Raw genomic sequence first — 26,503 nt, 5'->3', positions numbered from 1 at the left:
AAAAAAGTGTCGAGCAAGAAGGGCGCCATGTTGGCCACAAGCACGAATCCAAATTTCGATGTATTTTCCGTCTTGTTTTGGGCGGAAGTTATAATGGTGGAGTAGAGACAGTCGTTTTATGATGCTGGGAATAGAGAGGGGGATTATTTTATGAGTTTCATTGAAATAAGATAAATTAAACGCGACCTCTAGACCCTATCAAATCATGTTATCTGTTCGCAGGGGCACCTAGTAATCAAGCGCTCGCTATTCTTTCATGGCTCTTCTTCCTCGCTTTGCCAGAAGCACTTCGCGCGTAAAGAACATCACCGGTTCCCAAATTCTCCGTGTTCTGCAGCTGCGAATAGCGCTCCGTAATTGGCGGAGAGCACATCAATCATACGTTTAGCCGCACCCCTCCCCCCATTCAGCCAGTCTGGTGGCTGTTCCTGTGTGTTTGAGCCGCACCCCTCCCCCCATTCAGCCAGTCTGGTGGCTGTTCCTGTGTGTTTACTACACGGACCACGCAGCAGCAGACACTTGGCTTCACATGCACCCAACTCACAACAGCTAGCTAGCGAAACACTTTATAGTTCCATCTCAAAGAGAATCGACAAGAATACAACATGCCCAAGAGAAAGGTACGTCGTTTGGGGACTATTTAGAGAGGATTGTGAAATAAGAAAAGCAGACAGCTATTGATGGCTTGCAAATGAATGTGGAGAGCCATCCCCTCAACGATTACTTAATTATAAACATATTTCTTCGGGGAATTTACGGCATTTATTTGAAGGGTATGTTAAAAAAAATATATGTATTTTTTGTGTTTAAATGAATATTTTTCTGATCGCTTGCGGGCTTAAAAGTCTGGCGACCGGCGGTCGCTGTCCTTTGGGAAGCCAGAAGTCGCTCTCTGTCTCCATGTAGTTAAAGCACAACCAGCAGCCATGCTTTGCAGCCCAAGTCTTCCTCTCTTCTTCGACCTACCGAACACAAACGCTTCAGTTACCGCCATTTTCCCCTCAATCCGCGCAAAATTACCTCGAGAATTCGCTTTAGTATCTCTAGTTTCAATTCTGATCGTTAAAAGATGCAATCGTCGTCGTATTTCGATATAAATGTATATTTGTTGTCTTTGTTCATAGTCCCAGGTGTCTGCAGTGTCGTGTCTCTACCGGCGGGCGGCGCTGCGGAGGCGTAACTCTGCTCCTCCCTCTTGCTCATCTCGTCCCGCGCGAGTTTTCAAATCCGGCCTGAGTTCAGAGAGAGAAGAGAGAGATGGAGAAAGACACACAGATACTTTAGGAGCCCAACTTTCACTCTTACTGCTCCCAAAACATATCAACTCTTAAACAAAACTCCAATATTACATTACACTTCAATCTAATGGGTCTAAAAACACCTTTATTTTAACATTATCTATGACATTTTGACTTTTTTCTTGAAATTGAAAAGTTATCTGGGGCCTTCCCTGACAGTTCATAAATGTGTAATTTGAGTCACCGTAGACCGTTGCCTGCTCTATAGAGAAGTGTTTTTGTGATAAAAGTAGTTTATTTATTGTTTGTCCTCAGCAGGGAGCCGCTGGAGATGCCAAGGAGGAGGTGAGGCTGACTCAACACTGTTACCTCAACTACAACTCAACACTTATAATTACTATTATTTATCAGCTCAGTTTCAACATAGTTGGTCTCTGACAGCGTGTGTGTTTCCTGTGGTGATATGTTTCCTGTTCCTGTTGCAGCCCCAGAGGAGATCCGCCCGGTTATCAGCGGTGAGACCAGCTACGATACAGACATTATACACTACCTTATGACGTATCATTTAACCTATACATCAGTTTTTACACATCTATAACCTCTTATTACAGCTTATAGCACATTTATAGACTATAATTAAGCTTACAACACTTCATACAACCACTATACCACCTTATAACACATCATACAACCACTATACCACCTTATAACACATGAAATACCACTATGCCACCTTATAACACATGAAATACCACTATACCACCTTACAACACATCAAATACCACTATACCACCTTATAACACATCAAATACCACTATACCACCTTATAACACATCATACAACCACTATACCACCTTATAACACATCAAATACCACTATACCAGCTTATAACACATCATACAACCGCTATACCACCTTATAACACATCATACAACCACTATACCACTTTATAACACATCAAATACCACTATACCACCTTATAACTCATCATACAACCACTATACCACCTTACAACACATCATACAACCACTATACCACCTTATAACACATCATACAACCACTATACCACCTTATAACACATCATACAACCACTATACCACCTTATAACACATCATACAACCACTATACCACCTTATAACACATCATATAACCACTATACCACCTTATAACACATCATACAACCACTATACCACCTTACAACACATCATGCAACCACTATACCACCTTGCAACACATCAAATACCACTATACCACCTTATAACACATCATACAACCACTATACCACCTTACAACACATCATGCAACCACTATACCACCTTATAACACAACAAATACCACTATACCACCTTATAACACAACAAATACCACTATACCACCTTATAACACATCATACAACCACTATACCACCTTGTAACACATCATACAACCACTATACCACCTTGTAACACATCATACAACCACTATACCACCTTACAACACATCAAATACCACTATACCACCTTATAACACAACAAATACCACTATACCACCTTATAACACAACAAATACCACTATACCACCTTATAACACAACAAATACCACTATACCACCTTATAACACATCATACAACCACTATACCACCTTATAACACAACAAATACCACTATACCACCTTATAACACAACAAATACCACTATACCGCCTTATAACACATCAAATACCACTATACCACCTTATAACACAACATACAACCACTATACCACCTTATAACACATCAAACACATCATACAACCACTATACCACCTTACAACACATCATGCAACCACTATACCACCTTATAACACAACAAATACCACTATACCACCTTATAACACAACAAATACCACTATACCACCTTATAACACATCATACAACCACTATACCACCTTGTAACACATCATACAACCACTATACCACCTTGTAACACATCATACAACCACTATACCACCTTACAACACATCAAATACCACTATACCACCTTATAACACAACAAATACCACTATACCACCTTATAACACAACAAATACCACTATACCACCTTATAACACAACAAATACCACTATACCACCTTATAACACATCATACAACCACTATACCACCTTGTAACACATCATACAACCACTATACCACCTTGTAACACATCATACAACCACTATACCACCTTATAACACAACAAATACCACTATACCACCTTATAACACAACAAATACCACTATACCGCCTTATAACACATCAAATACCACTATACCACCTTATAACACAACATACAACCACTATACCACCTTATAACACATCAAACACATCATACAACCACTATATGACAAATAACACAACCTCAGCTACAATCACCATACAATCGTATTACACACGTAGTATCACTATATATATATAGGTAATAACACATGTAGTATCACTATATATATATAGGTAATAACACAAGTAGTATCACTATATATATATAGGTAATTACACACGTATCACTATATATATATAGGTAATTACACATGTAGTATCACTATATATATATAGGTAATTACACACGTAGTATCACTATATATATATAGGTAATAACACATGTAGTATCACTATATATATATAGGTAATAACACACGTAGTATCACTATATATATATAGGTAATAACACATGTAGTATCACTATATATATATAGGTAATAACACACGTAGTATCACTATATATATATAGGTAATTACACACGTATCACTATATATATAGGTAATTACACACGTAGGATCACTATATATATATAGGTAATTACACACGTAGTATCACTATATACAGCAGGTAATAACACACGTAGTATCACTATATACAGCAGGTAATAACACATGTAGTATCAATATATATATATATATATATATATATATATATATAGGTAATTACACACGTAGTATCACTATATATATATATATATATATATATATATATATATATATATATATATATAGGTAATTACACACGTAGTATCACTATATATATATAGGTAATAACACATGTAGTATCACTATATACAGCAGGTAATTACACACGTAGTATCACTATATATATATAGGTAATAACACATGTAGTATCACTATATATATATAGGTAATAACACATGTAGTATCACTATATATATATATATATAGGTAATAACACATGTAGTATCACTATATATATATAGGTAATAACACGTAGTATCACTATATATATATATAGGTAATTACACACGTAGTATCACTATATATATATAGGTAATTACACACGTAGTATCACTATATATATAGGTAATTACATACGTAGTATCACTATATATATATAGGTAATTACACACGTGGTATCACTATATACAGCAGGTAATTACACACGTAGTATCACTATATATATATATATATAGGTAATAACACACGTAGTATCACTATATATATATAGGTAATAACACACATAGTATCACTATATATATAGGTAATTACATACGTAGTATCACTATATATATATATATAGGTAATTACACACGTATCACTATATATATATAGGTAATTACACACGTAGTATCACTATATATATATAGGTAATTACACATGTAGTATCACTATATAGATATAGGTAATTACACACGTAGTATCACTATATACATATATATATAGGTAATTACACACATAGTATCACTATATCCAGCAGGTAATTACACACAGCAGGTAATTACACACGTATCACTATATATATATATATAAATATAGGTAATTACACACGTAGGATCACTATATAAATATAGGTAATTACACACGTAGGATCACTATATACATATAGGTAATTACACACGTATCACTATATATAGGTAATTACACACGTAGTATCACTATATATATATAGGTAATTACACACATAGTATCACTATATATATAGGTAATTACATACGTAGTATCACTATATATATATAGGTAATTACACACGTGGTATCACCATATATATATATATATATATATATAGGTAATTACACACGTAGTATCACTATATACATATATATATAGGTAATTACACACGTAGTATCACTATATATAGGTAATTACACACGTAGTATCACTATATATATAGGTAATTACACACATAGTATCACTATATACATATATATATAGGTAATTACACACGTAGTATCACTATATACATATATATATAGGTAATTACACACATAGTATCACTATATATATATAGGTAATTACACACGTAGTATCACTATATATATATAGGTAATTACACACGTAGTATCACTATATATATATAGGTAATTACACACGTAGTATCACTATATATATAGGTAATTACACACGTAGTATCACTATATATATAGGTAATTACACATGTAGAATCACTATATACATATATATAGGTAATTACACACGTAGAATCACTATATACATATATATAGGTAATTACACACGTATCACTATATATATAGGTAATTACACACGTAGGAACACTATATACATATATATAGGTAATTACACACGTAGAATCACTATATACATATATATAGGTAATTACACACGTAGGATCACTATATATAGGTAATTACACACGTAGGATCACTATATACATATATATAGGTAATTACACACGTAGAATCACTATATACATATATATAGGTAATTACACACGTAGAATCACTATATACATATATATAGGTAATTACACACGTATCACTATATATATAGGTAATTACACACGTAGGAACACTATATACATATATATAGGTAATTACACACGTAGAATCACTATATACATATATAGGTAATTACACACGTAGGATCACTATATATAGGTAATTACACACGTAGGATCACTATATACATATATATAGGTAATTACACACGTAGAATCACTATATACATATATATAGGTAATTACACACATAGTATCACTATATTTATAGGTAATTACACACGCAGTATCACCATATATATATATAGGTAATTAACCACATGGTATCACTATATATATATAGGTAATTACACACGCAGTATCACCATATATATATAGGTAATTACACACATGGTATCACTATATATATATAGGTAAATACACACGCAGTATCACCATATATATATAGGTAATTACACACATGGTATCACTATATATATATAGGTAATTACACACGTAGTATCACTATATATATAGGTAATTACACACGTAGTATCACTATATATATAGGTAATTACACACGTAGAATCACTATATATATAGGTAATTACACATGCTAAATAAACTCATCTCCAACAGCATGTACACCTTAATAACATCTGCTACAATAATTAGACCATATTATTACACATGTTTTATAACTATTCACCAGAGTATTACACAAACTGATACACCTAATTATGCGTCTATTAGCTATATAAAATATTATTACACATCATACAACCACTATACCACCTTATAACACATCAAATACCACTATACCACCTTATAACACATCATACAACCACTATACCACCTTACAACACATCAAATACCACTATACCACCTTACAACACATCAAATACCACTATACCACCTTATAACACAACAAATACCACTATACCACCTTATAACACATCATACAACCGCTATACCACCTTATAACACAACATACAACCACTATACCACCTTATAACACATCAAATACCACTATACCACCTTATAACACAACATACAACCACTATACCACCTTATAACACATCATACAACCACTATACCACCTTACAACACATCATACAACCACTATACCACCTTACAACACATCATACAACCACTATACCACCTTATAACACATCATACAACCACTATACCACCTTATAACACATCATATAACCACTATACCACCTTATAACACATCATATAACCACTATACCACCTTATAACACATCAAACACATCATACAACCACTATATGACAAATAACACAACCTCAGCTACAATCACCATACAATCGTATTACATACGTAGTATCACTATATATATAGGTAATAACACACGTAGTATCACTATATATATATAGGTAATTACACACGTATCACTATATATATATAGGTAATAACACACGTAGTATCACTATATACAGCAGGTAATAACACATGTAGTATCACTATATACAGCAGGTAATTACACACGTAGTATCACTATATATATATAGGTAATTACACACGTATCACTATATATATAGGTAATAACACACGTAGTATCACTATATATATATATATAGGTAATTACACACGTGGTGTCACCATATATATATAGGTAATTACACATGTAGTATCACTATATACAGCAGGTAATTACACACGTATCACTATATATATAGGTAATAACACACGTAGTATCACTATATATATATAGGTAATTACACACGTAGTATCACTATATATATATATATATAGGTAATTACACACGTGGTGTCACCATATATATATAGGTAATTACACATGTAGTATCACTATATACAGCAGGTAATTACACATGTAGTATCACCATATATATATATATATATATAGGTAATTACACGCGTAGTATCACTATATATATATAGGTAATTACACACGTGGTGTCACTATATACATATATATATATATATATAGGTAATTACACATGTAGTATCACTATATACAGCAGGTAATTACACACGTAGTATCACTATATATATATAGGTAATTACACACGCAGTATCACTATATATATATAGGTAATAACACACGTAGTATCACTATATATAGGTAATTACACACGTATTATCACTATATATATATATAGGTAATTACACACGTATTATCACTATATATATATATAGGTAATTACACACGTAGTATCACTATATATATAGGTAATTACACACGTAGTATCACTATATATAGGTAATTACACACGTAGTATCACCATATATATATATATATATAGGTAATTACACACGTGGTGTCACTATATACAGCAGGTAATTACACACGTAGTATCACTATATACATATATATATAGGTAATTACACACGTAGTATCACTATATATATATAGGTAATTACACACGTAGTATCACTATATATATATAGGTAATTACACACGTAGTATCAGTATATATATATAGGTAATTACAGACGTAGTATCACTATATATAGGTAATTACACACGTAGTATCACTATATATATAGGTAATTACAGACGTAGTATCACTATATATATATAGGTAATTACACACGTAGTATCAGTATATATATATATAGGTAATTACAGACGTAGTATCACTATATATAGGTAATTACAGGCGTAGTATCACTATATATATATAGGTAATTACACACGTAGTATCACTATATATATATAGGTAATTACACACGTAGTATCACTATATATATATAGGTAATTACAGACGTAGTATCACTATATATAGGTAATTAAACACGTAGTATCAGTATATATATATAGGTAATTACAGACGTAGTATCACTATATATAGGTAATTACACACGTAGTATCACTATATATATATAGGTAATTACAGACGTAGTATCACTATATATATATAGGTAATTACACACGTAGTATCACTATATATATAGGTAATTACACACGTAGTATCACTATATATATAGGTAATTACACACGTAGTATCACTATATATATATAGGTAATTACAGACGTAGTATCACTATATATATATAGGTAATTACACACGTAGTATCACTATATATATATAGGTAATTACACACGTAGTATCACTATATATATATAGGTAATTACAGACGTAGTATCACTATATATATATATAGGTAATTACACACGTAGTATCAGTATATATATATAGGTAATTACACACGTAGTATCACTATATATTTAGGTAATTACACACGTAGTATCACTATATATATAGGTAATTACACACGTAGTATCACTATATATATAGGTAATTACACACAGCAGGTAATTACACACGTATCACTATATATATAGGTAATTACACACGTAGTATCACTATATACATATATATATAGGTAATTACAGACGTAGTATGTAATACACGTAGTATGTATACCGCAGGTAATTACACACGTAGTATCACTATATATATATAGGTAATTACACACGTAGTATCACTATATATATAGGTAATTACACACATAGTATCACTATATATATAGGTAATTACACACATAGTATCACTATATATATAGGTAATTACACACGTATCACTATATATATAGGTAATTACACACGTAGTATCACTATATATATATAGGTAATTACACACGTAGTATCACTATATATATATATATATAGGTAATTACACACGTAGTATCACTATATATATATAGGTAATTACACACGTAGTATCACTATATATATAGGTAATTACACACATAGTATCACTATATATATAGGTAATTACACACATAGTATCACTATATATATAGGTAATTACACACGTATCACTATATATATAGGTAATTACACACGTAGTATCACTATATATATATAGGTAATTACACACGTAGTATCACTATATATATATAGGTAATTACACACGTATCACTATATATATAGGTAATTACACACGTAGTATCACTATATATATATATATAGGTAATTACACACGTAGTATCACTATATATATAGGTAATTACACACATAGTATCACTATATACATATATATATAGGTAATTACACACATAGTATCACTATATACATATATATATAGGTAATTACACACGTAGTATCACTATATACATATATATATTTAGATCTGAAGCCCTAGCATCTATTGGTCGGTAGATCTGAAGCCCTAGCATCTATTGGTCGGTGGACCTGAAGCCCTAGCTCCTATTGGTCGGTAGATCTGAAGCCCTAGCTCCTATTGGTCAGTAGATCTGAAGCCCTAGCTCCTATTGGTCGGTGGATCTGAAGCCCTAGCTCCTATTGGTCGGTAGATCTGAAGCCCTAGTTCCTATTGGTCGGTAGAACTAGGAATGATCAGTGGTTGTAGAACACATGAGACTGATGTTTGTTCTCTCTCCAGAAACCAGCCCCAGCCAAGACTGAACCCAAGGCCAAGAAGGAGAAACCAGCAAAGGTAAGAGAACAGAACTACAAACCCCAAGGCTGCACATAATAGAACTACAAACTTTCGAGCAATCACACAACAGAATTACAAACCCCAAGGCTGCACATAATAGAACTACAAACTTTCGAGCAATCACACAACAGAACTACAAACCCCAAGGCTGCACATAATAGAACTACAAACTTTCGAGCAATCACACAACGGAACTACAAACCCCAAGGCTGCACATAATAGAACTACAAACTCTAGAGCAATCACACAACAGAACTACAAACCCCAAGGCTGCACATAATAGAACTACAAACTCTAGAGCAATTACACAACAGAACTACAAACCCCAAGGCTGCACATAATAGAACTACAAACTCTAGAGCAATCACACAACAGAACTACAAACCCCAAGGCTGCACATAATAGAACTACAAACTCTAGAGCAATCACGCAACAGAACTACAAACCCCAAGGCTGCACATAATAGAACTACAAACTCTAGAGCAATCACGCAACAGAACTACAAACCCCAAGGCTGCACATAATAGAACTACAAACTCTAGAGCAATCATGCAACAGAACTACAAACCCCAAGGCTGCACATAATAGAACTACAAACTCTAGAGCAATCACACAACAGAACTACAAACCCCAAGGCTGCACATAATAGAACTACAAACTCTAGAGCAATCACACAACAGAACTACAAACCCCAAGGCTGCACACAACAGAACTACAAACTCAAGAACCATCAAACGGAACAAAAGACTAGAACATCGCATTACAGAACTACAAACCCCAGAATCATCACAAAAAACAGAACTACAAACCCCCAGAAAGAGAAGGCATACATATGAACATAGTGCCTTTGGAGAGAGAGAGAGTTCAGACCACTTAATTTCCCTCCCACATTTTGTTCAGTTACAGCCTCATTCTAAAATTGGGCACAAAAATACATACATCCTCATCAATCTACACACAATACCCCATAATGACAAAGCAAAAACAGGTTTTTAGATTTTTTTTTGCAAATGTTTTAAAGCTGGCCGCCTGGCCAAACTGAGCAATCGGGGGAGAAGGGTCTTGGTCAGGGAGGTGACCAAGAACCCGATGGTCACTCTGACAGAGATCCAGAGATCCTCTGTGGAGATGGTAGAACCTTCCAGAAGGACAACCATCTCTGCAGCACTCCATCAATCAGGCCTTTATGGTAGACTGGCCAGACAGAAGCCTCTCCTCAGTAAAATGAACCTAAAGACTCTGACCATGAAAAAACAAGATCCGCTGGTCTGATGAAACCAAGATTGAACTCTTTGGTCTGAATGCCAAGCGTCACGCCGGGACGAAAGCTGGGACCATCCCTACGGTGAAGCATGGTGGTGGCAGCATCATACTGTGGGGATGTTCTTCAGCGGCAGGGACTGGGAGACTAGTCAGGATCGAGGGAAAGATGTACGGAGCAAAGTACAGAGAGATCCTTGATGAAAACCTGCTCCAGAGCGCTCAGGACCTCAGACTGGGGTGAAGGTTCACCTTCCAACAGGACAACGACCCTAAGCACACAGCCAAGACAACGCAGGAGTGGCTTCGGGACAAGTCTCTGAATGTCCTTGAGTGGCCCAGCCAGAGCCCGGACTTGAAACCAATCGAACATCTCTGGAGAAAATGTATAAAAAACAGTTTTTGCTTTGTCATAATGGAGTTTTGTGCGTAGATTGAGGGGGGGGGGGGGGGGGGGAAACGATTTAATCCATTTTAGAATAAGGCTGTAACCTAAAATGTGGAAAAAGTCAAGAGGTCTGAATACTTTCCGAAGGCACTGTAGATAAAGATAATGTCTGTCACCCCCCCCCCCCCCCCATCCAGAAAGAGAAGGCTGTGAACGACAAGAAGGAGGAGAAGAAAACTAAGAAGGCAGCAGTGAAGGAGAACGCAGACGCCGCTGAGGAGAACCACTCTGAGAACGGAGACGCCAAGACCAACCAGGTAATATACATTACTATACTGGACATTTTTTACCTTTGAGTCATTTAGCAGTTGCTCTTACCCAGAGTGCACACATCTTTATCCTGGTCCCTCGTGGGAATCAAACCCACAACCCTGGAGGTGCAAGTGCCATGCTCTACCAACTGAGCAAAGGAAGACTACAGTACTATATACTGCTATACTATATACCACAGTACTATATACTACTGTACTATATACTACTATACGGTATAATACTGTACACTACTATACTGTATAATACTGTGCTGTACACTACTATACTGTATAATACTGTACACTACTATACTGTATAATACTGTACTGTACACTACTGTACTGTGCACTACTATATACTAATGTACTGTGCACTAATGTACTGTATACTATATACTACTATACTGTGCACTACTGTACTGTATACTACTGTACTGTGCACTACTATACTGTATACTACTATATACTACTATATTGTACTGTATACTATATACTACTATATTGTACTGTGCATTACTATACTGTATTGTATACTACTGTACTGTGCACTACTATATTGTATACTATACTGTACACTACTATACTGTGCTGTACACTACTATACTGTGTGCTGTACACTAGTATATTGTACTGTACACTACTATACTGTGTGCTGCACACTACTATACTGTACACTACTATATACTACTGTACTGTCCACTACTATACTGTACTGTCCACTACTGTGCTGTAAACTACTATATTGTACTGTACACTACTATACTGTGTGCTGTACACTAGTATATTGTACTGTACACTACTATACTGTACTGTACACTACTATATACTACTGTACTGTCCACTACTATACTGTACTGTCCACTACTGTACTGTACACTAATATACTGTATACTACTATATTGTACTATACTCTACTGTACTGTACACTACTATACTGTATACTATATACTACTGTACTGTACACTACTATACTGTATACTATATACTACTGTTCTGTACACTACTATACTGTATACTATATACTACTGTACTGTATACTACTATTTACCACTATACTGTACACGACTATACACTACCACGGTATATACTACTATAATATACACTACTATAAACTACTATACTTTGGGCTCCCGAGTGGCGCAGCCGTCTAAGCATCTCAGTGCTAGAGGCGTCACTACAGACCCTGGTTCGATTCCAGGCTGTATCACAACCGGCTGTGATTGGGAGTCCCATAGGGCGGTGCACAATTGGCCCAGCGTCGTCCGGGTTTGGCCGGGCTAGGCCGTCATTGTAAATAATAAATTGTTCATAACTGACTTGCTTATTTAAATAAAGGTTAAATAAAAATACTACTATACTGTACATTACTATACATGAGACAGGTCATAGACAGACATTCAAGGGTCATTAACAGGTATAGAGAGACATGAGACAGGTCATAGACAGACATTCGAGGGTCATTAACAGGTATAGAGAGACATAAGACAGGTCATAGACATTCGAGGGTCATTAATAGGTATAGAGAGACATAGGACAGGTCATAGACATTCGAGGGTCATTAACAGGTATAGAGAGACATAAGACAGGTCATAGACAGACATTCGAGGGTCATTAACAGGTATAGAGAGACATAGGACAGGTCATAGACATTCGAGGGTCATTAACAGGTATAGAGAGACATAAGACAGGTCATAGACATTCGAGGGTCATTAACAGGTATAGAGAGACATAAGACAGGTCATAGACATTCGAGGGTCATTAACAGGTATAGAGAGACATAAGACAGGTCATAGACAGACATTCGAGGGTCATTAACAGGTATAGAGAGACATAAGACAGGTCATAGACAGACATTCGAGAGTCATTAACAGGTATAGAGAGACATAAGACAGTCATTGCAGACATTCGAGGGTCATTAACAGGTATAGAGAGACATAAGACAGGTCATAGACATTCGAGGGTCATTAATAGGTATAGAGAGACATAGGACAGGTCATAGACATTCGAGGGTCATTAACAGGTATAGAGAGACATAAGACAGGTCATAGACAGACATTCGAGGGTCATTAACAGGTATAGAGAGACATAGGACAGGTCATAGACATTCGAGGGTCATTAACAGGTATAGAGAGACATAAGACAGGTCATAGACATTCGAGGGTCATTAACAGGTATAGAGAGACATAAGACAGGTCATAGACATTCGAGGGTCATTAACAGGTATAGAGAGACATAAGACAGGTCATAGACAGACATTCGAGGGTCATTAACAGGTATAGAGAGACATAAGACAGGTCATAGACAGACATTCGAGAGTCATTAACAGGTATAGAGAGACATAAGACAGTCATTGCAGACATTCGAGGGTCATTAACAGGTATAGAGAGACATAAGACAGTCATTGCAGACATAAAGGAGTATAGATGTATCTAGAGTCCTAGGAGGAACTAGAAAGTCGTCCTGGACTGTAGAGGACATGAGGCTGGTCATAAAGGGACATTAGAAGACATTGGTCAGCTTGATGGCAGAGAGAGGACATGAGGCTGGTCATAAAGGGACATTAGAAGACATTGGTCAGCTTGATGGCAGAGATGATCCCCTGTTTTAGGAGGAGAAACTACCAGCAGGAATGTCACGTTGTTCTACTGACCTCTAACCTCTGACCCTGCAGATGGACGATGCTCCCGAGGCGGAGAAGGAGGAAGCCAAGTCTGAGTAGCAACACTGCCGACCCCTGACCCCACCCCCCCAGCCTGCCCCAGTGTTCGTGGTCCCCCTCCAAGGCATATTGTTAACAGAGGAATATTTTTATCAGTGATTTTATAAGTATACTATCTACTGTCCGTACAGATTTTTAGCACAAAGCAAAGCTGAGTAATTTGCTGCAGATCTGCAGTGGTCATATCAACAAAGTGTCTGCAGGCAAGAGGAACACACTAAAATCTTTTTTAATTAAACAGCATTTCATGATTGTGTAGGAAGCAAAGTGCGTCCCGTCCCATAGTGAGTTGTGTTCCTGTGCCCCCCTCCTCCACAGTCTCCTAGGGTTCTACCTTATTCCCGTCCTGTGCCCCCCTCCTCCACAGTCTCCTAGGGTTCTACCTTATTCCCGTCCTGTGCCCCCCTCCTCCACAGTCTCCTAGGGTTCTACCTTATTCCCGTCCTGTGCCCCCCTCCTCCACAGTCTCCTAGGGTTCTACCTTATTCCCGTCCTGTGCCCCCCTCCTCCACAGTCTCCTAGGGTTCTACCTTATTCCCGTCCTGTGCCCCCCTCCTCCACAGTCTCCTAGGGTTCTACCTTATTCCCGTCCTGTGCCCCCCTCCTCCACAGTCTCCTAGGGTTCTACCTTATTCCCGTCCTTTGTCTAAATGTTCCTGTTTTTACATGCAACATGTTCTAAGCGTGTTGAAAGTGTGTTGTCCAATGAGGAAGAGGATCATGAGAAAAATTCCGGGCACAGTGACATGCATGTCTCCTAGGAGACCCTGTAACAGTGACATGCATGTCTCCTAGGAGACCCTGTAACAGTGAGATGTCTCCTAGGCGACCCTGTAACAGTGACATGCATGTCTCCTAGACGACCCTGTAACAGTGACATGTCTCCTAGGAGACCCTGTAACAGTGACATGCATGTCTCCTAGGAGACCCTGTAACAGTGAGATGACTCCTAGACGACCCTGTAACAGTGACATGTCTCCTAGGAGACCCTGTAACAGTGACATGTCTCCTAGACGACCCTGTAACAGTGACATGTCTCCTAGACGACCCTGTAACAGTGACATGTCTCCTAGACGACCCTGTAACAGTGACATGTCTCCTAGACGACCCTGTAACAGTGACATGTCTCCTAGACGACCCTGTAACAGTGACATGTCTCCTAGACGACCCTGTAACAGTGACATGTCTCCTAGGCGACCCTGTAACAGTGACATGTCTCCTAGGCGACCCTGTAACAGTGACATGTCTCCTAGACGACCCTGTAACAGTGACATGTCTCCTAGGAGACCCTGTAACAGTGACATGCATGTCTCCTAGACGACCCTGTAACAGTGACATGTCTCCTAGACGACCCTGTAACAGTGACATGTCTCCTAGGCGACCCTGTAACAGTGACATGTCTCCTAGGCGACCCTGTAACAGTGACATGTCTCCTAGGCGACCCTGTAACAGTGACATGTCTCCTAGGCGACTACAGCCTCCGTGTGCAACAGCTGTCCATCTTGCTGGTTTTCTAAACACTGTTTTTTTGGGATAAGCGGTTCTCTGACGTGTCAGGAGTTTCTGTCCCTCTGATGTTCTGGAATTCTCTAATAAATCAAGTGAATTTTCCTCAAAACGTTGTTGAGTCTCTTTCATCCATCGGGGTAGTTGGGTTTCAATTAAACTTTTATTCTGTTTGAAGGCTGTTATAGGTCTGTTGTGGCTTCACTCACAGGTGTGAAACTAGCTCTTGACTAATCCAGAAGGAAAACTAGGGATGTTTTTTTCAGGAACGTTAATCCTACTCCGTGATTCTCCATTCTCATGCCTTTTCAAATCTAATTTTATTGGTCACATACACATATTTAGCAGATGTTATTGCGTGTGTCGGGAAATGCTTGGTTCTCCTAGGGTTCTGCCTTCGTCCTGGTTTATTACCTGTTCTCCGTGATGTGTGTTGGGTCCAGGACCGACCGTGTTAATGTTAACCACATTTCTCCTCACAGCTGCTCTGTTAGGTCAGATGCTCTACGGCACTGTATAGACACAGAAAAGCCTGGGTCGCAGGCTCAACACATTTATAACATGACTACCGCTGAGATAAATCTACCAACTTTAAAAAAGTGATACCTTTAATAGAAACAATAAAAAGAGGGAAGGAAGGAAAGTATTGGAGGAGCTTCTTCTAAGAGCAGGCTCCATTTTGTCTCTTGTTGTGGAGTGTAGTTCTGTTTATGACCACTAGTTGTCAGCATTGTCCTGTATCCGCTGTGAGAGCAGGGTGACGGTCTTATCTGCAGAGGGCTGAGAGTTGGTGTGACAGCAGGCTTCTGTTCCACTCACAGGTGAGTTCGAATTAGGAAACCATATCCATAGGATTACTAGTTGGGGAAGCTACTCTGAAAATATAGTTGACCAATTACTGAACACTGGAGGAAGTTAAGCTACGCTCAAGCTACCCTTAAAGATGTACTTTGCAGAAAGGGGCCATTTCCTGTACTTTGCAGAAAGGGGCCATTTCCTGTACTTTGCAGAAAGGGGCCATTTCCTGTACTATGCATAAAGGGGCCATTTCCTGTACTTTGCAGAAAGAGGCCATTTCCTGTACTTTGCAGAAAGGGGCCATTTCCTGTACTTTGCAGAAAGGGGCCATTTCCTGTACTATGCAGAAAGGGGCCATTTCCTGTACTATGCAGAAAGGGGCCATTTCCTGTACTATGCAGAAAGGGGCCATTACCTGTACTATGCAGAAAGGGGCCATTACCTGTACTATGCAGAAAGGGGCCATTTCCTGTACTATGCAGAAAGGGGCCATTACCTGTACTATGCAGAAAGGGGCCATTTCCTGTACTATACAGAAAGGGGCAATTTCTTGTACTATGCAGAAAGGGGCCATTACCTGTACTATGCAGAAAGGGGCCATTTCCTGTACTATGCAGAAAGGGGCCATTACCTGTACTATGCAGAAAGGGGCCATTACCTGTACTATGCAGAAAGGGGCCATTTCCTGTACTATGCAGAAAGGGGCCATTTCCTGTACTATGCAGAAAGGGGCCATTACCTGTACTATGCAGAAAGGGGCCATTTCCTGTACTATGCAGAAAGGGGCCATTACCTGTACTATGCAGAAAGGGGCCATTACCTGTACTATGCAGAAAGGGGCCATTTCCTGTACTATGCAGAAAGGGGCCATTTCCTGTACTATGCAGAAAGGGGCCATTTCCTGTACTATGCAGAAAGGGGCCATTTCCTGTACTATGCAGAAAGGGGCCATTTCTTGTACTTTGCAGAAAGGGGCCATTTCCTGTACTATGCAGAAAGGGGCCATTTCCTGTACTATGCAGAAAGGGGCCATTTCCTGTACTATGCAGAAAGGGGCCATTTCCTGTACTATGCAGAAAGGGGCCATTACCTGTACTTTGCAGAAAGGGGCCATTTCCTGTACTATGCAGAAAGGGGCCATTTCCTGTACTATGCAGAAAGGGGCCATTTCCTGTACTATGCAGAAAGGGGCCATTTCCTGTACTATGCAGAAAGGGGCCATTTCCTGTACTATGCAGAAAGGGGCCATTTCCTGTACTATGCAGAAAGGGGCCATTTCCTGGTTGTTAAAATGCTAATAGTTTGCCTAATTTCAGTTTGACAAAACAAGCAGGTTTAGTGTAGAGAATCATTGTACCATCGAAACCGCTGTGAAATATATATTATTTTTTTCACCTTAATTTAAATATCTTTTACGTAACCCAAAATATTTTGTTTGAAGCTGGTGTGCAAAACCGAAAGTAAAAGACACGAAACTTAAGAACGGGAAGCATAAAACTAGTGCACATAGAAAAGCCTTCTTAGTGTCCAACAAGCTTTCTATGCCCTTAACCGTGTTCTGAACACCTCCTAAACAAAGGTCATGTGGTTTGGTAAGAAGAAGGCCCCTCTCCCCACAGGTGTGATTACTACCTCTGAGGGTTTAGAGCTCGAGGTCGTCACCTCATACAAGTACTTGGGAGTATAGCTAGATGGTAGACTGTCCTTCTCTCAGCACATATCAAAGCTACAGGCTAAAGGTTAACTCTAGACTTGGTTTCCTCTATGGTAATCGCTCCTCTTTTCAGTTCGCTGCAGCTAGCGACTGGAACGAGCTGCAACAAACACTCAAACTGGACAGTTTTATCTCTTCATTCCAAGACTCAATCATGGACACTCTTACTGAGAGTTGTGGCTGCTTTGTGTGATGTATTGTTGTCTCTACCTTCTTACCCTTTGTGCTGTTGTCTGTGCCCAATAATGTTTGTACCATGTTGTGTTGCTGCCCTACTATGTTGTCTTAGTTCTCTCTATGTAGTGTTGCTACCATGCTGTGTTGTCATGTGTTGCTACCATGCTGTGTTGTCATGTGTTGCTACCATGCTGTGTTGTCATGTGTTGCTACCATGCTGTGTTGTCATGTGTTGCTGCCATGCTGTGTTGTCATGTGTTGCTACCATGCTGTGTTGTCATGTGTTGCTGCCATGCTGTGTTGTCATGTGTTGCTACCATGCTGTGTTGTCATGTGTTGCTACCATGCTGTGTTGTCATGTGTTGCTACCATGCTGTGTTGTCATGTTGTGTTGCTACCATGCTGTGTTGTCATGTTGTGTTGCTACCATGCTGTGGTGTCATGTTGTGTTGCTACCATGCTGTGTTGTCATGTGTTGCTACCATGCTGTGTTGTCATGTTGTGTTGCTACCATGCTGTGTTGTCATGTTGTGTTGCTACCATGCTGTGGTGTCATGTTGTGTTGCTACCATGCTGTGTTGTCATGTGTTACTACCATGCTGTGTTGTCATGTGTTGCTGCCATGTTGTGTTGCTGCCATGCTGTGTTGTCATGTGTTGCTGCCATGCTGTGTTGTCATGTGTTACTACCATGCTGTGTTGTCATGTGTTGCTGCCATGTTGTGTTTCTACCATGCTGTGTTGTCATGTGTTACTACCATGCTGTGTTGTCATGTGTTGCTACCATGCTGTGTTGTCATGTGTTACTACCATGCTGTGTTGTCATGTGTTGCTACCATGCTGTGTTGTCATGTGTTACTACCATGCTGTGTTGTCATGTGTTGCTGCCATGTTGTGTTGCTGCCATGCTGTGTTGTCATGTGTTACTACCATGTTGTGTTGCTGCCATGCTGTGTTGTCATGTGTTGCTGCCATGTTGTGTTGCTGCCATGCTGTGTTGTCATGTGTTGCTACCATGCTGTGTTGTCATGTGTTGCTACCATGCTGTGTTGTCATGTGTTGCTGCCATGTTGTTTTGCTGCCATGCTGTGTTGTCATGTGTTGCTACCATGCTGTGTTGTTGTCTTTGGTCTCTCTTGACGTGATGTGTGTTTTGTCCTATATTTTTATTGAATTTTTAATCCCAGCCCCCGTCAGGAGGCTTTTTGGTAGGCCGTCATTTTAAATAGGAATTTGTTCTTAACTGACTTGCCTGGTTGAATAAAATAATAAACAACACTAATCCATCTAAGTTATGGGAAACCACCAAAGCTTATTTGTGTGGCCTGATAATATATTGTAGTGCAAAAATATTTTTGTTTATGTCTGAACAAAGAAATCTGGAATTACAACTTTCTAATTTAGAACAGGGACCCAAACACCCATCCAAGGACAGAGTGGTCAGATGAAGCAGGTTTGATATCACAGACTGGAACATGTTCCGGGATTCTTCCGACGGCATTGAGGAGTACACCACAGTCACTGGCTTTATCAAGAAGTGTATCAAGGACGTCGTCCCCACAGTGACTGTACGTACATACCCCAGCCAGAAGCCATGGATTACAGGCAACATTCGCACTGAGCTAAATGGCAGAGCTGCCGCTTTCAAGGTGCGGGACTCTAACCCGGAAGCTTATAAGAAATCCTGCTATGCCCTGCGACGAACCATCAAACAGGCAAAGCGTCAATACAGGGCTAAGATTGAATCGTACTACACCGGCTCCGACGCTCGTCTGTGGCAGGGCTTGCAAACTATTACAGACTACAAAGGGAAGCACAGCTGTGAGCTACCCAGTGACACGAGCCTACCAAACGAGCTAAATCACTTCTATGCTCTCTTCGAGGCAAGCAACACTGAGGCATGCATGAGAGCATCAGCTGTTCCAGACGACTGGGTGATCACGTTCTCCGTAGCCGACGTGAGTAAGACCTTTTAACAGGTCAACATACACAAGGCTGCGAGGCCAGACGGATTACCAGGACGTGTTCTCCGGGCATGTGCTGACCAACTGGCAGGTTGGTCAGGGTTAGCACATCATTTTCAACATGTCCCTGATTGAGTCTATAATACCAACATGTTTCAAGCAGACCACCATAGACCCTGTGCCCAAGAACACAAAGGCAACATGCCTAAATGACTACAGACCCGTAGCATTCACGTCCGTAGCCATGAAGTGCTTTGAAAGGCTGGTCATGGCTCACATCAACACCATTATCCCAGAAACCCTAGACCCACTCCAATTTGCATATCACCCAAGCCGATCCACAGATGATGCCATCTCAATCGCACTCCACACTGCCCTTTCCCACCTGGACAAAAGGAACACCTATTTGAGAATGCTATTCATTGACTACAGCTCAGCGTTCAACACCATAGTGCCTTCAAAGCTCATCACTAAGCTAAGGACCCTGGAATTAAACACCTCCCTCTGCAACTGGATCCTGGACTTCCTGACGGGCCGCCCCCAGGTGGTGAGGGTAGGTAGAAACACATCTGCCACGCTGATCCTCAACACTGGAGCTCCCCAGGGGTGCGTGCTCAGTCCCCTCCTGTACTCCCTGTTCACACCCGACTGCGTGGCCAGGCACGACTCCAACACCATCATTAAGTTTGCAGACAACGAGACAGCCTATAGGGAGGAGGTCAGAGACCTGGCCGTGTGGTGCCAGAATACAATCTATCCCTCAACGTAACCAAGACTAAGGAGATGATTGTGGACTACAGGAAAAGGAGGACTGAGCACGCCCCCATTCTCATCGACGGGGCTGTAGTGGAGCAGGTTGAGAGCTTCAAGTTCCTTGGTGTCCACATCAACAACAAACTAGAATGGTCCAAGCACACCAAGACAGTCGTGAAGAGGGCACGACAAAGCCTATTCCCCCTCAGGAAAACTAAAAAGATTTGACATGGGTCTTGAGATCCTCAAAAGGTTCTACAGCTGCAACATCGAGAACATCCTGACTGGTTGCATCACTGCCTGGTACGGCAATTGCTCGGCCTCTGACCGCAAGGCACTACAGAGGGTAGTACGGCCCAGTACATCACTGGGGCCAAGCTTCCTGCCATCCAGGACCTCTACACCAGGCAGTGTCAGAGGAAGCCCCTAAAAATTGCCAAAGACCCCAGCCACCCCAGTCATAGACTGTTCTCTCTACTACCGCATGGCAAGCAGTACCGGAGTGACAAGTATTGGACAAAAAGGCTTCTCAACAGTTTTTACCCCCAAGCCATAAGACTCCTGAACAGGTAATCAAATGGCTCCCCGGACTATCTGCATTGTGTCCCACCACCTGCCACCCGCCAACACCTCTTTTTACGCTTCTGCTACTCTCTGTTTATCATATATGCATAGTCACTTTAACTATACATTCATGTACATAATACCTCAATTGGGCCGACCAACCAGTGCTCCCGCACATTGGCTAACCGGGCTATCTGCATTGTGTCCCACCCACCACCCGCCAACCCCTCTTTCACGCTACTGCTACTCTCTGTTCATCATATATGCATAGTCACTTTAATCATATCTACATGTACATACTACCTCAATCAGCTTGACTAACTGGTGTCTGTATATAGCCTCGCTACTTTTATAGCCTCGCTACTGTATATAGCCTGTCTTTTTACTGTTGTTTTATTTATTTACCTACCTATTGTTCACCTAATACCTTTTTTGCACTATTGGTTAGAGCCTGTAAGTAAGCATTTCACTGTAAGGTCTACTACAGCTGTTAAGTTGTACTCGGCGCAAGTGACAAATAAACATAAGATTTGATTTGAACTGACAGAAATTGATGGTGGCAAGGACAGCCTAACACACTGCTCTCTCAAAGAGAGACAAATTATATGAGCAAGGTGCTACACCTGGAAGTCTCTTAGTTTATCTATGAGCATGGTACTACATCTGGAAGTCTCTTAGTTTATCTATGAGCATGGTACTACATCTGGAAGTCTCTTAGTTTATCTATGAGCAAGGTGCTACATCTGGAAGTCTCTTAGTTTATCTATGAGCATGGTACTACATCTGGAAGTCTCTTAGTTTATCTATGAGCATGGTACTACATCTGGAAGTCTCTTAGTTTATCTATGAGCATGGTACTACATCTGGAAGTCTCTTAGTTTATCTATGAGCATGGTACTACATCTGGAAGTCTCTTAGTTTATCTATGAGCATGGTACTACATCTGGAAGTCTCTTAGTTTATCTATGAGCATGGTACTACATCTGGAAGTCTCTTAGTTTATCTATGAGCATGGTACTACATCTGGAAGTCTCTTAGTTTATCTATGAGCATGGTGCTACACCTGGAAGTCTCTTAGTTTATCTATGAGCATGGTGCTACATCTGGAAGTCTCTTAGTTTATCTATGAGCATGGTACTACATCTGGAAGTCTCTTAGTTTATCTATGAGCAAGGTGCTACACCTGGAAGTCTCTTAGTTTATCTATGAGCATGGTGCTACATCTGGAAGTCTCTTAGGTTATCTATGAGCATGGTACTACATCGGGAAGTCTCTTAGTTTATCTATGAGCATGGTACTACATCGGGAAGTCTCTTAGTTTATCTATGAGCATGGTGCTACATCTGGAAGTCTCTTAGGTTATCTATGAGCATGGTACTACATCGGGAAGTCTCTTAGTTTATCTATGAGCATGGTGCTACATCTGGAAGTCTCTTAGGTTATCTATGAGCATGGTACTACATCGGGAAGTCTCTTAGTTTATCTATGAGCATGGTACTACATCTGGAAGTCTCTTAGTTTATCTATGAGCATGGTGCTACATCTGGAAGTCTCTTAGGTTATCTATGAGCATGGTACTACATCGGGAAGTCTCTTAGTTTATCTATGAGCATGGTACTACATCTGGAAGTCTCTTAGTTTATCTATGAGCATGGTACTACATCTGGAAGTCTCTTAGTTTATCTATGAGCATGGTACTACATCTGGAAGTCTCTTAGTTTATCTATGAGCATGGTACTACATCTGGAAGTCTCTTAGTTTATCTATGAGCATGGTACTACATCTGGAAGTCTCTTAGTTTATCTATGAGCATGGTACTACATCTGGAAGTCTCTTAGTTTATCTATGAGCATGGCACTACATCTGGAAGTCTCTTAGTTTATCTATGAGCATGGTACTACATCTGGAAGTCTCTTAGTTTATCTATGAGCATGGCACTACATCTGGAAGTCTCTTAGTTTATCTATGAGCATGGTACTACATCTGGAAGTCTCTTAGTTTATCTATGAGCATGGTACTACATCTGGAAGTCTCTTAGTTTATCTATGAGCATGGTACTACATCTGGAAGTCTCTTAGTTTATCTATGAGCATGGTACTACATCTGGAAGTCTCTTAGTTTATCTATGAGCATGGTACTACATCTGGAAGTCTCTTAGTTTATCTATGAGCATGGTACTACATCTGGAAGTCTCTTAGTTTATCTATGAGCATGGTACTACATCTGGAAGTCTCTTAGTTTATCTATGAGCATGGTGCTACATCTGGAAGTCTCTTAGGTTATCTATGAGCATGGTACTACATCTGGAAGTCTCTTAGTTTATCTATGAGCATGGTGCTACATCTGGAAGTCTCTTAGGTTATCTATGAGCATGGTACTACATCGGGAAGTCTCTTAGTTTATCTATGAGCATGGTACTACATCTGGAAGTCTCTTAGTTTATCTATGAGCATGGTACTACATCTGGAAGTCTCTTAGTTTATCTATGAGCATGGTACTACATCTGGAAGTCTCTTAGTTTATCTATGAGCATGGTACTACATCTGGAAGTCTCTTAGTTTATCTATGAGCATGGTACTACATCTGGAAGTCTCTTAGTTTATCTATGAGCATGGTACTACATCTGGAAGTCTCTTAGTTTATCTATGAGCATGGCACTACATCTGGAAGTCTCTTAGTTTATCTATGAGCATGGTACTACATCTGGAAGTCTCTTAGTTTATCTATGAGCATGGCACTACATCTGGAAGTCTCTTAGTTTATCTATGAGCATGGTACTACATCTGGAAGTCTCTTAGTTTATCTATGAGCATGGCACTACATCTGGAAGTCTCTTAGTTTATCTATGAGCATGGTACTACACCTGGAAGTCTCTTAGTTTATCTATGAGCATGGTACTACATCTGGAAGTCTCTTAGTTTATCTATGAGCATGGTACTACATCTGGAAGTCTCTTAGTTTATCTATGAGCATGGTACTACATCTGGAAGTCTCTTAGTTTATCTATGAGCATGGTACTACATCTGGAAGTCTCTTAGTTTATCTATGAGCATGGTACTACATCTGGAAGTCTCTTAGTTTATCTATGAGCATGGTACTACATCTGGAAGTCTCTTAGTTTATCTATGAGCATGGTACTACATCTGGAAGTCTCTTAGTTTATCTATGAGCATGGCACTACATCTGGAAGTCTCTTAGTTTATCTATGAGCATGGTACTACATCTGGAAGTCTCTTAGTTTATCTATGAGCATGGCACTACATCTGGAAGTCTCTTAGTTTATCTATGAGCATGGTACTACATCTGGAAGTCTCTTAGTTTATCTATGAGCATGGCACTACATCTGGAAGTCTCTTAGTTTATCTATGAGCATGGTACTACACCTGGAAGTCTCTTAGTTTATCTATGAGCATGGTACTACATCTGGAAGTCTCTTAGTTTATCTATGAGCATGGTACTACATCTGGAAGTCTCTTAGTTTATCTATGAGCATGGTACTACATCTGGAAGTCTCTTAGTTTATCTATGAGCATGGTACTACATCTGGAAGTCTCTTAGTTTATCTATGAGCATGGTACTACATCTGGAAGTCTCTTAGTTTATCTATGAGCATGGTACTACATCTGGAAGTCTCTTAGTTTATCTATGAGCATGGCACTACATCTGGAAGTCTCTTAGTTTATCTATGAGCATGGTACTACATCTGGAAGTCTCTTAGTTTATCTATGAGCATGGCACTACATCTGGAAGTCTCTTAGTTTATCTATGAGCATGGTACTACATCTGGAAGTCTCTTAGTTTATCTATGAGCATGGCACTACATCTGGAAGTCTCTTAGTTTATCTATGAGCATGGTACTACATCTGGAAGTCTCTTAGTTTATCTATGAGCATGGTACTACATCTGGAAGTCTCTTAGTTTATCTATGAGCATGGTACTACATCTGGAAGTCTCTTAGTTTATCTATGAGCATGGTACTACATCTGGAAGTCTCTTAGTTTATCT

General features: G+C 39.2%; 1 protein-coding gene across 2 annotated transcripts; it reads left to right on the top strand.

Annotated features, from left to right (window-relative positions):
- The first annotated feature begins 457 nt into the window (after positions 1-457).
- On the top strand, positions 458-16,061 carry LOC129845993 (non-histone chromosomal protein HMG-14A-like). Of its 2 annotated transcripts, none has more exons than XM_055913985.1 (6): positions 458-620; positions 1,554-1,583; positions 1,724-1,753; positions 10,289-10,342; positions 12,191-12,310; positions 14,976-16,061. In XM_055913985.1, the coding sequence occupies exons 1-6, from the start codon at positions 606-608 to the stop codon at positions 15,021-15,023; spliced, it is 297 nt and encodes a 98-aa protein (XP_055769960.1). In that variant the 5' UTR covers positions 458-605; the 3' UTR covers positions 15,024-16,061. The 2 variants fall into 2 exon arrangements, with proteins under 2 accessions (XP_055769960.1, XP_055769961.1); XM_055913986.1 differs by having other exon boundaries at positions 459-620; positions 1,557-1,583.
- The last annotated feature ends 10,442 nt before the right edge of the window (positions 16,062-26,503 follow it).

The sequence above is a fragment of the Salvelinus fontinalis genome, unplaced genomic scaffold (assembly GCF_029448725.1).
Source record: "Salvelinus fontinalis isolate EN_2023a unplaced genomic scaffold, ASM2944872v1 scaffold_0421, whole genome shotgun sequence".
Taxonomy (NCBI): Eukaryota; Metazoa; Chordata; class Actinopteri; order Salmoniformes; family Salmonidae; genus Salvelinus; species Salvelinus fontinalis.
This window is presented reverse-complemented; position numbering and strand designations above follow the sequence as displayed.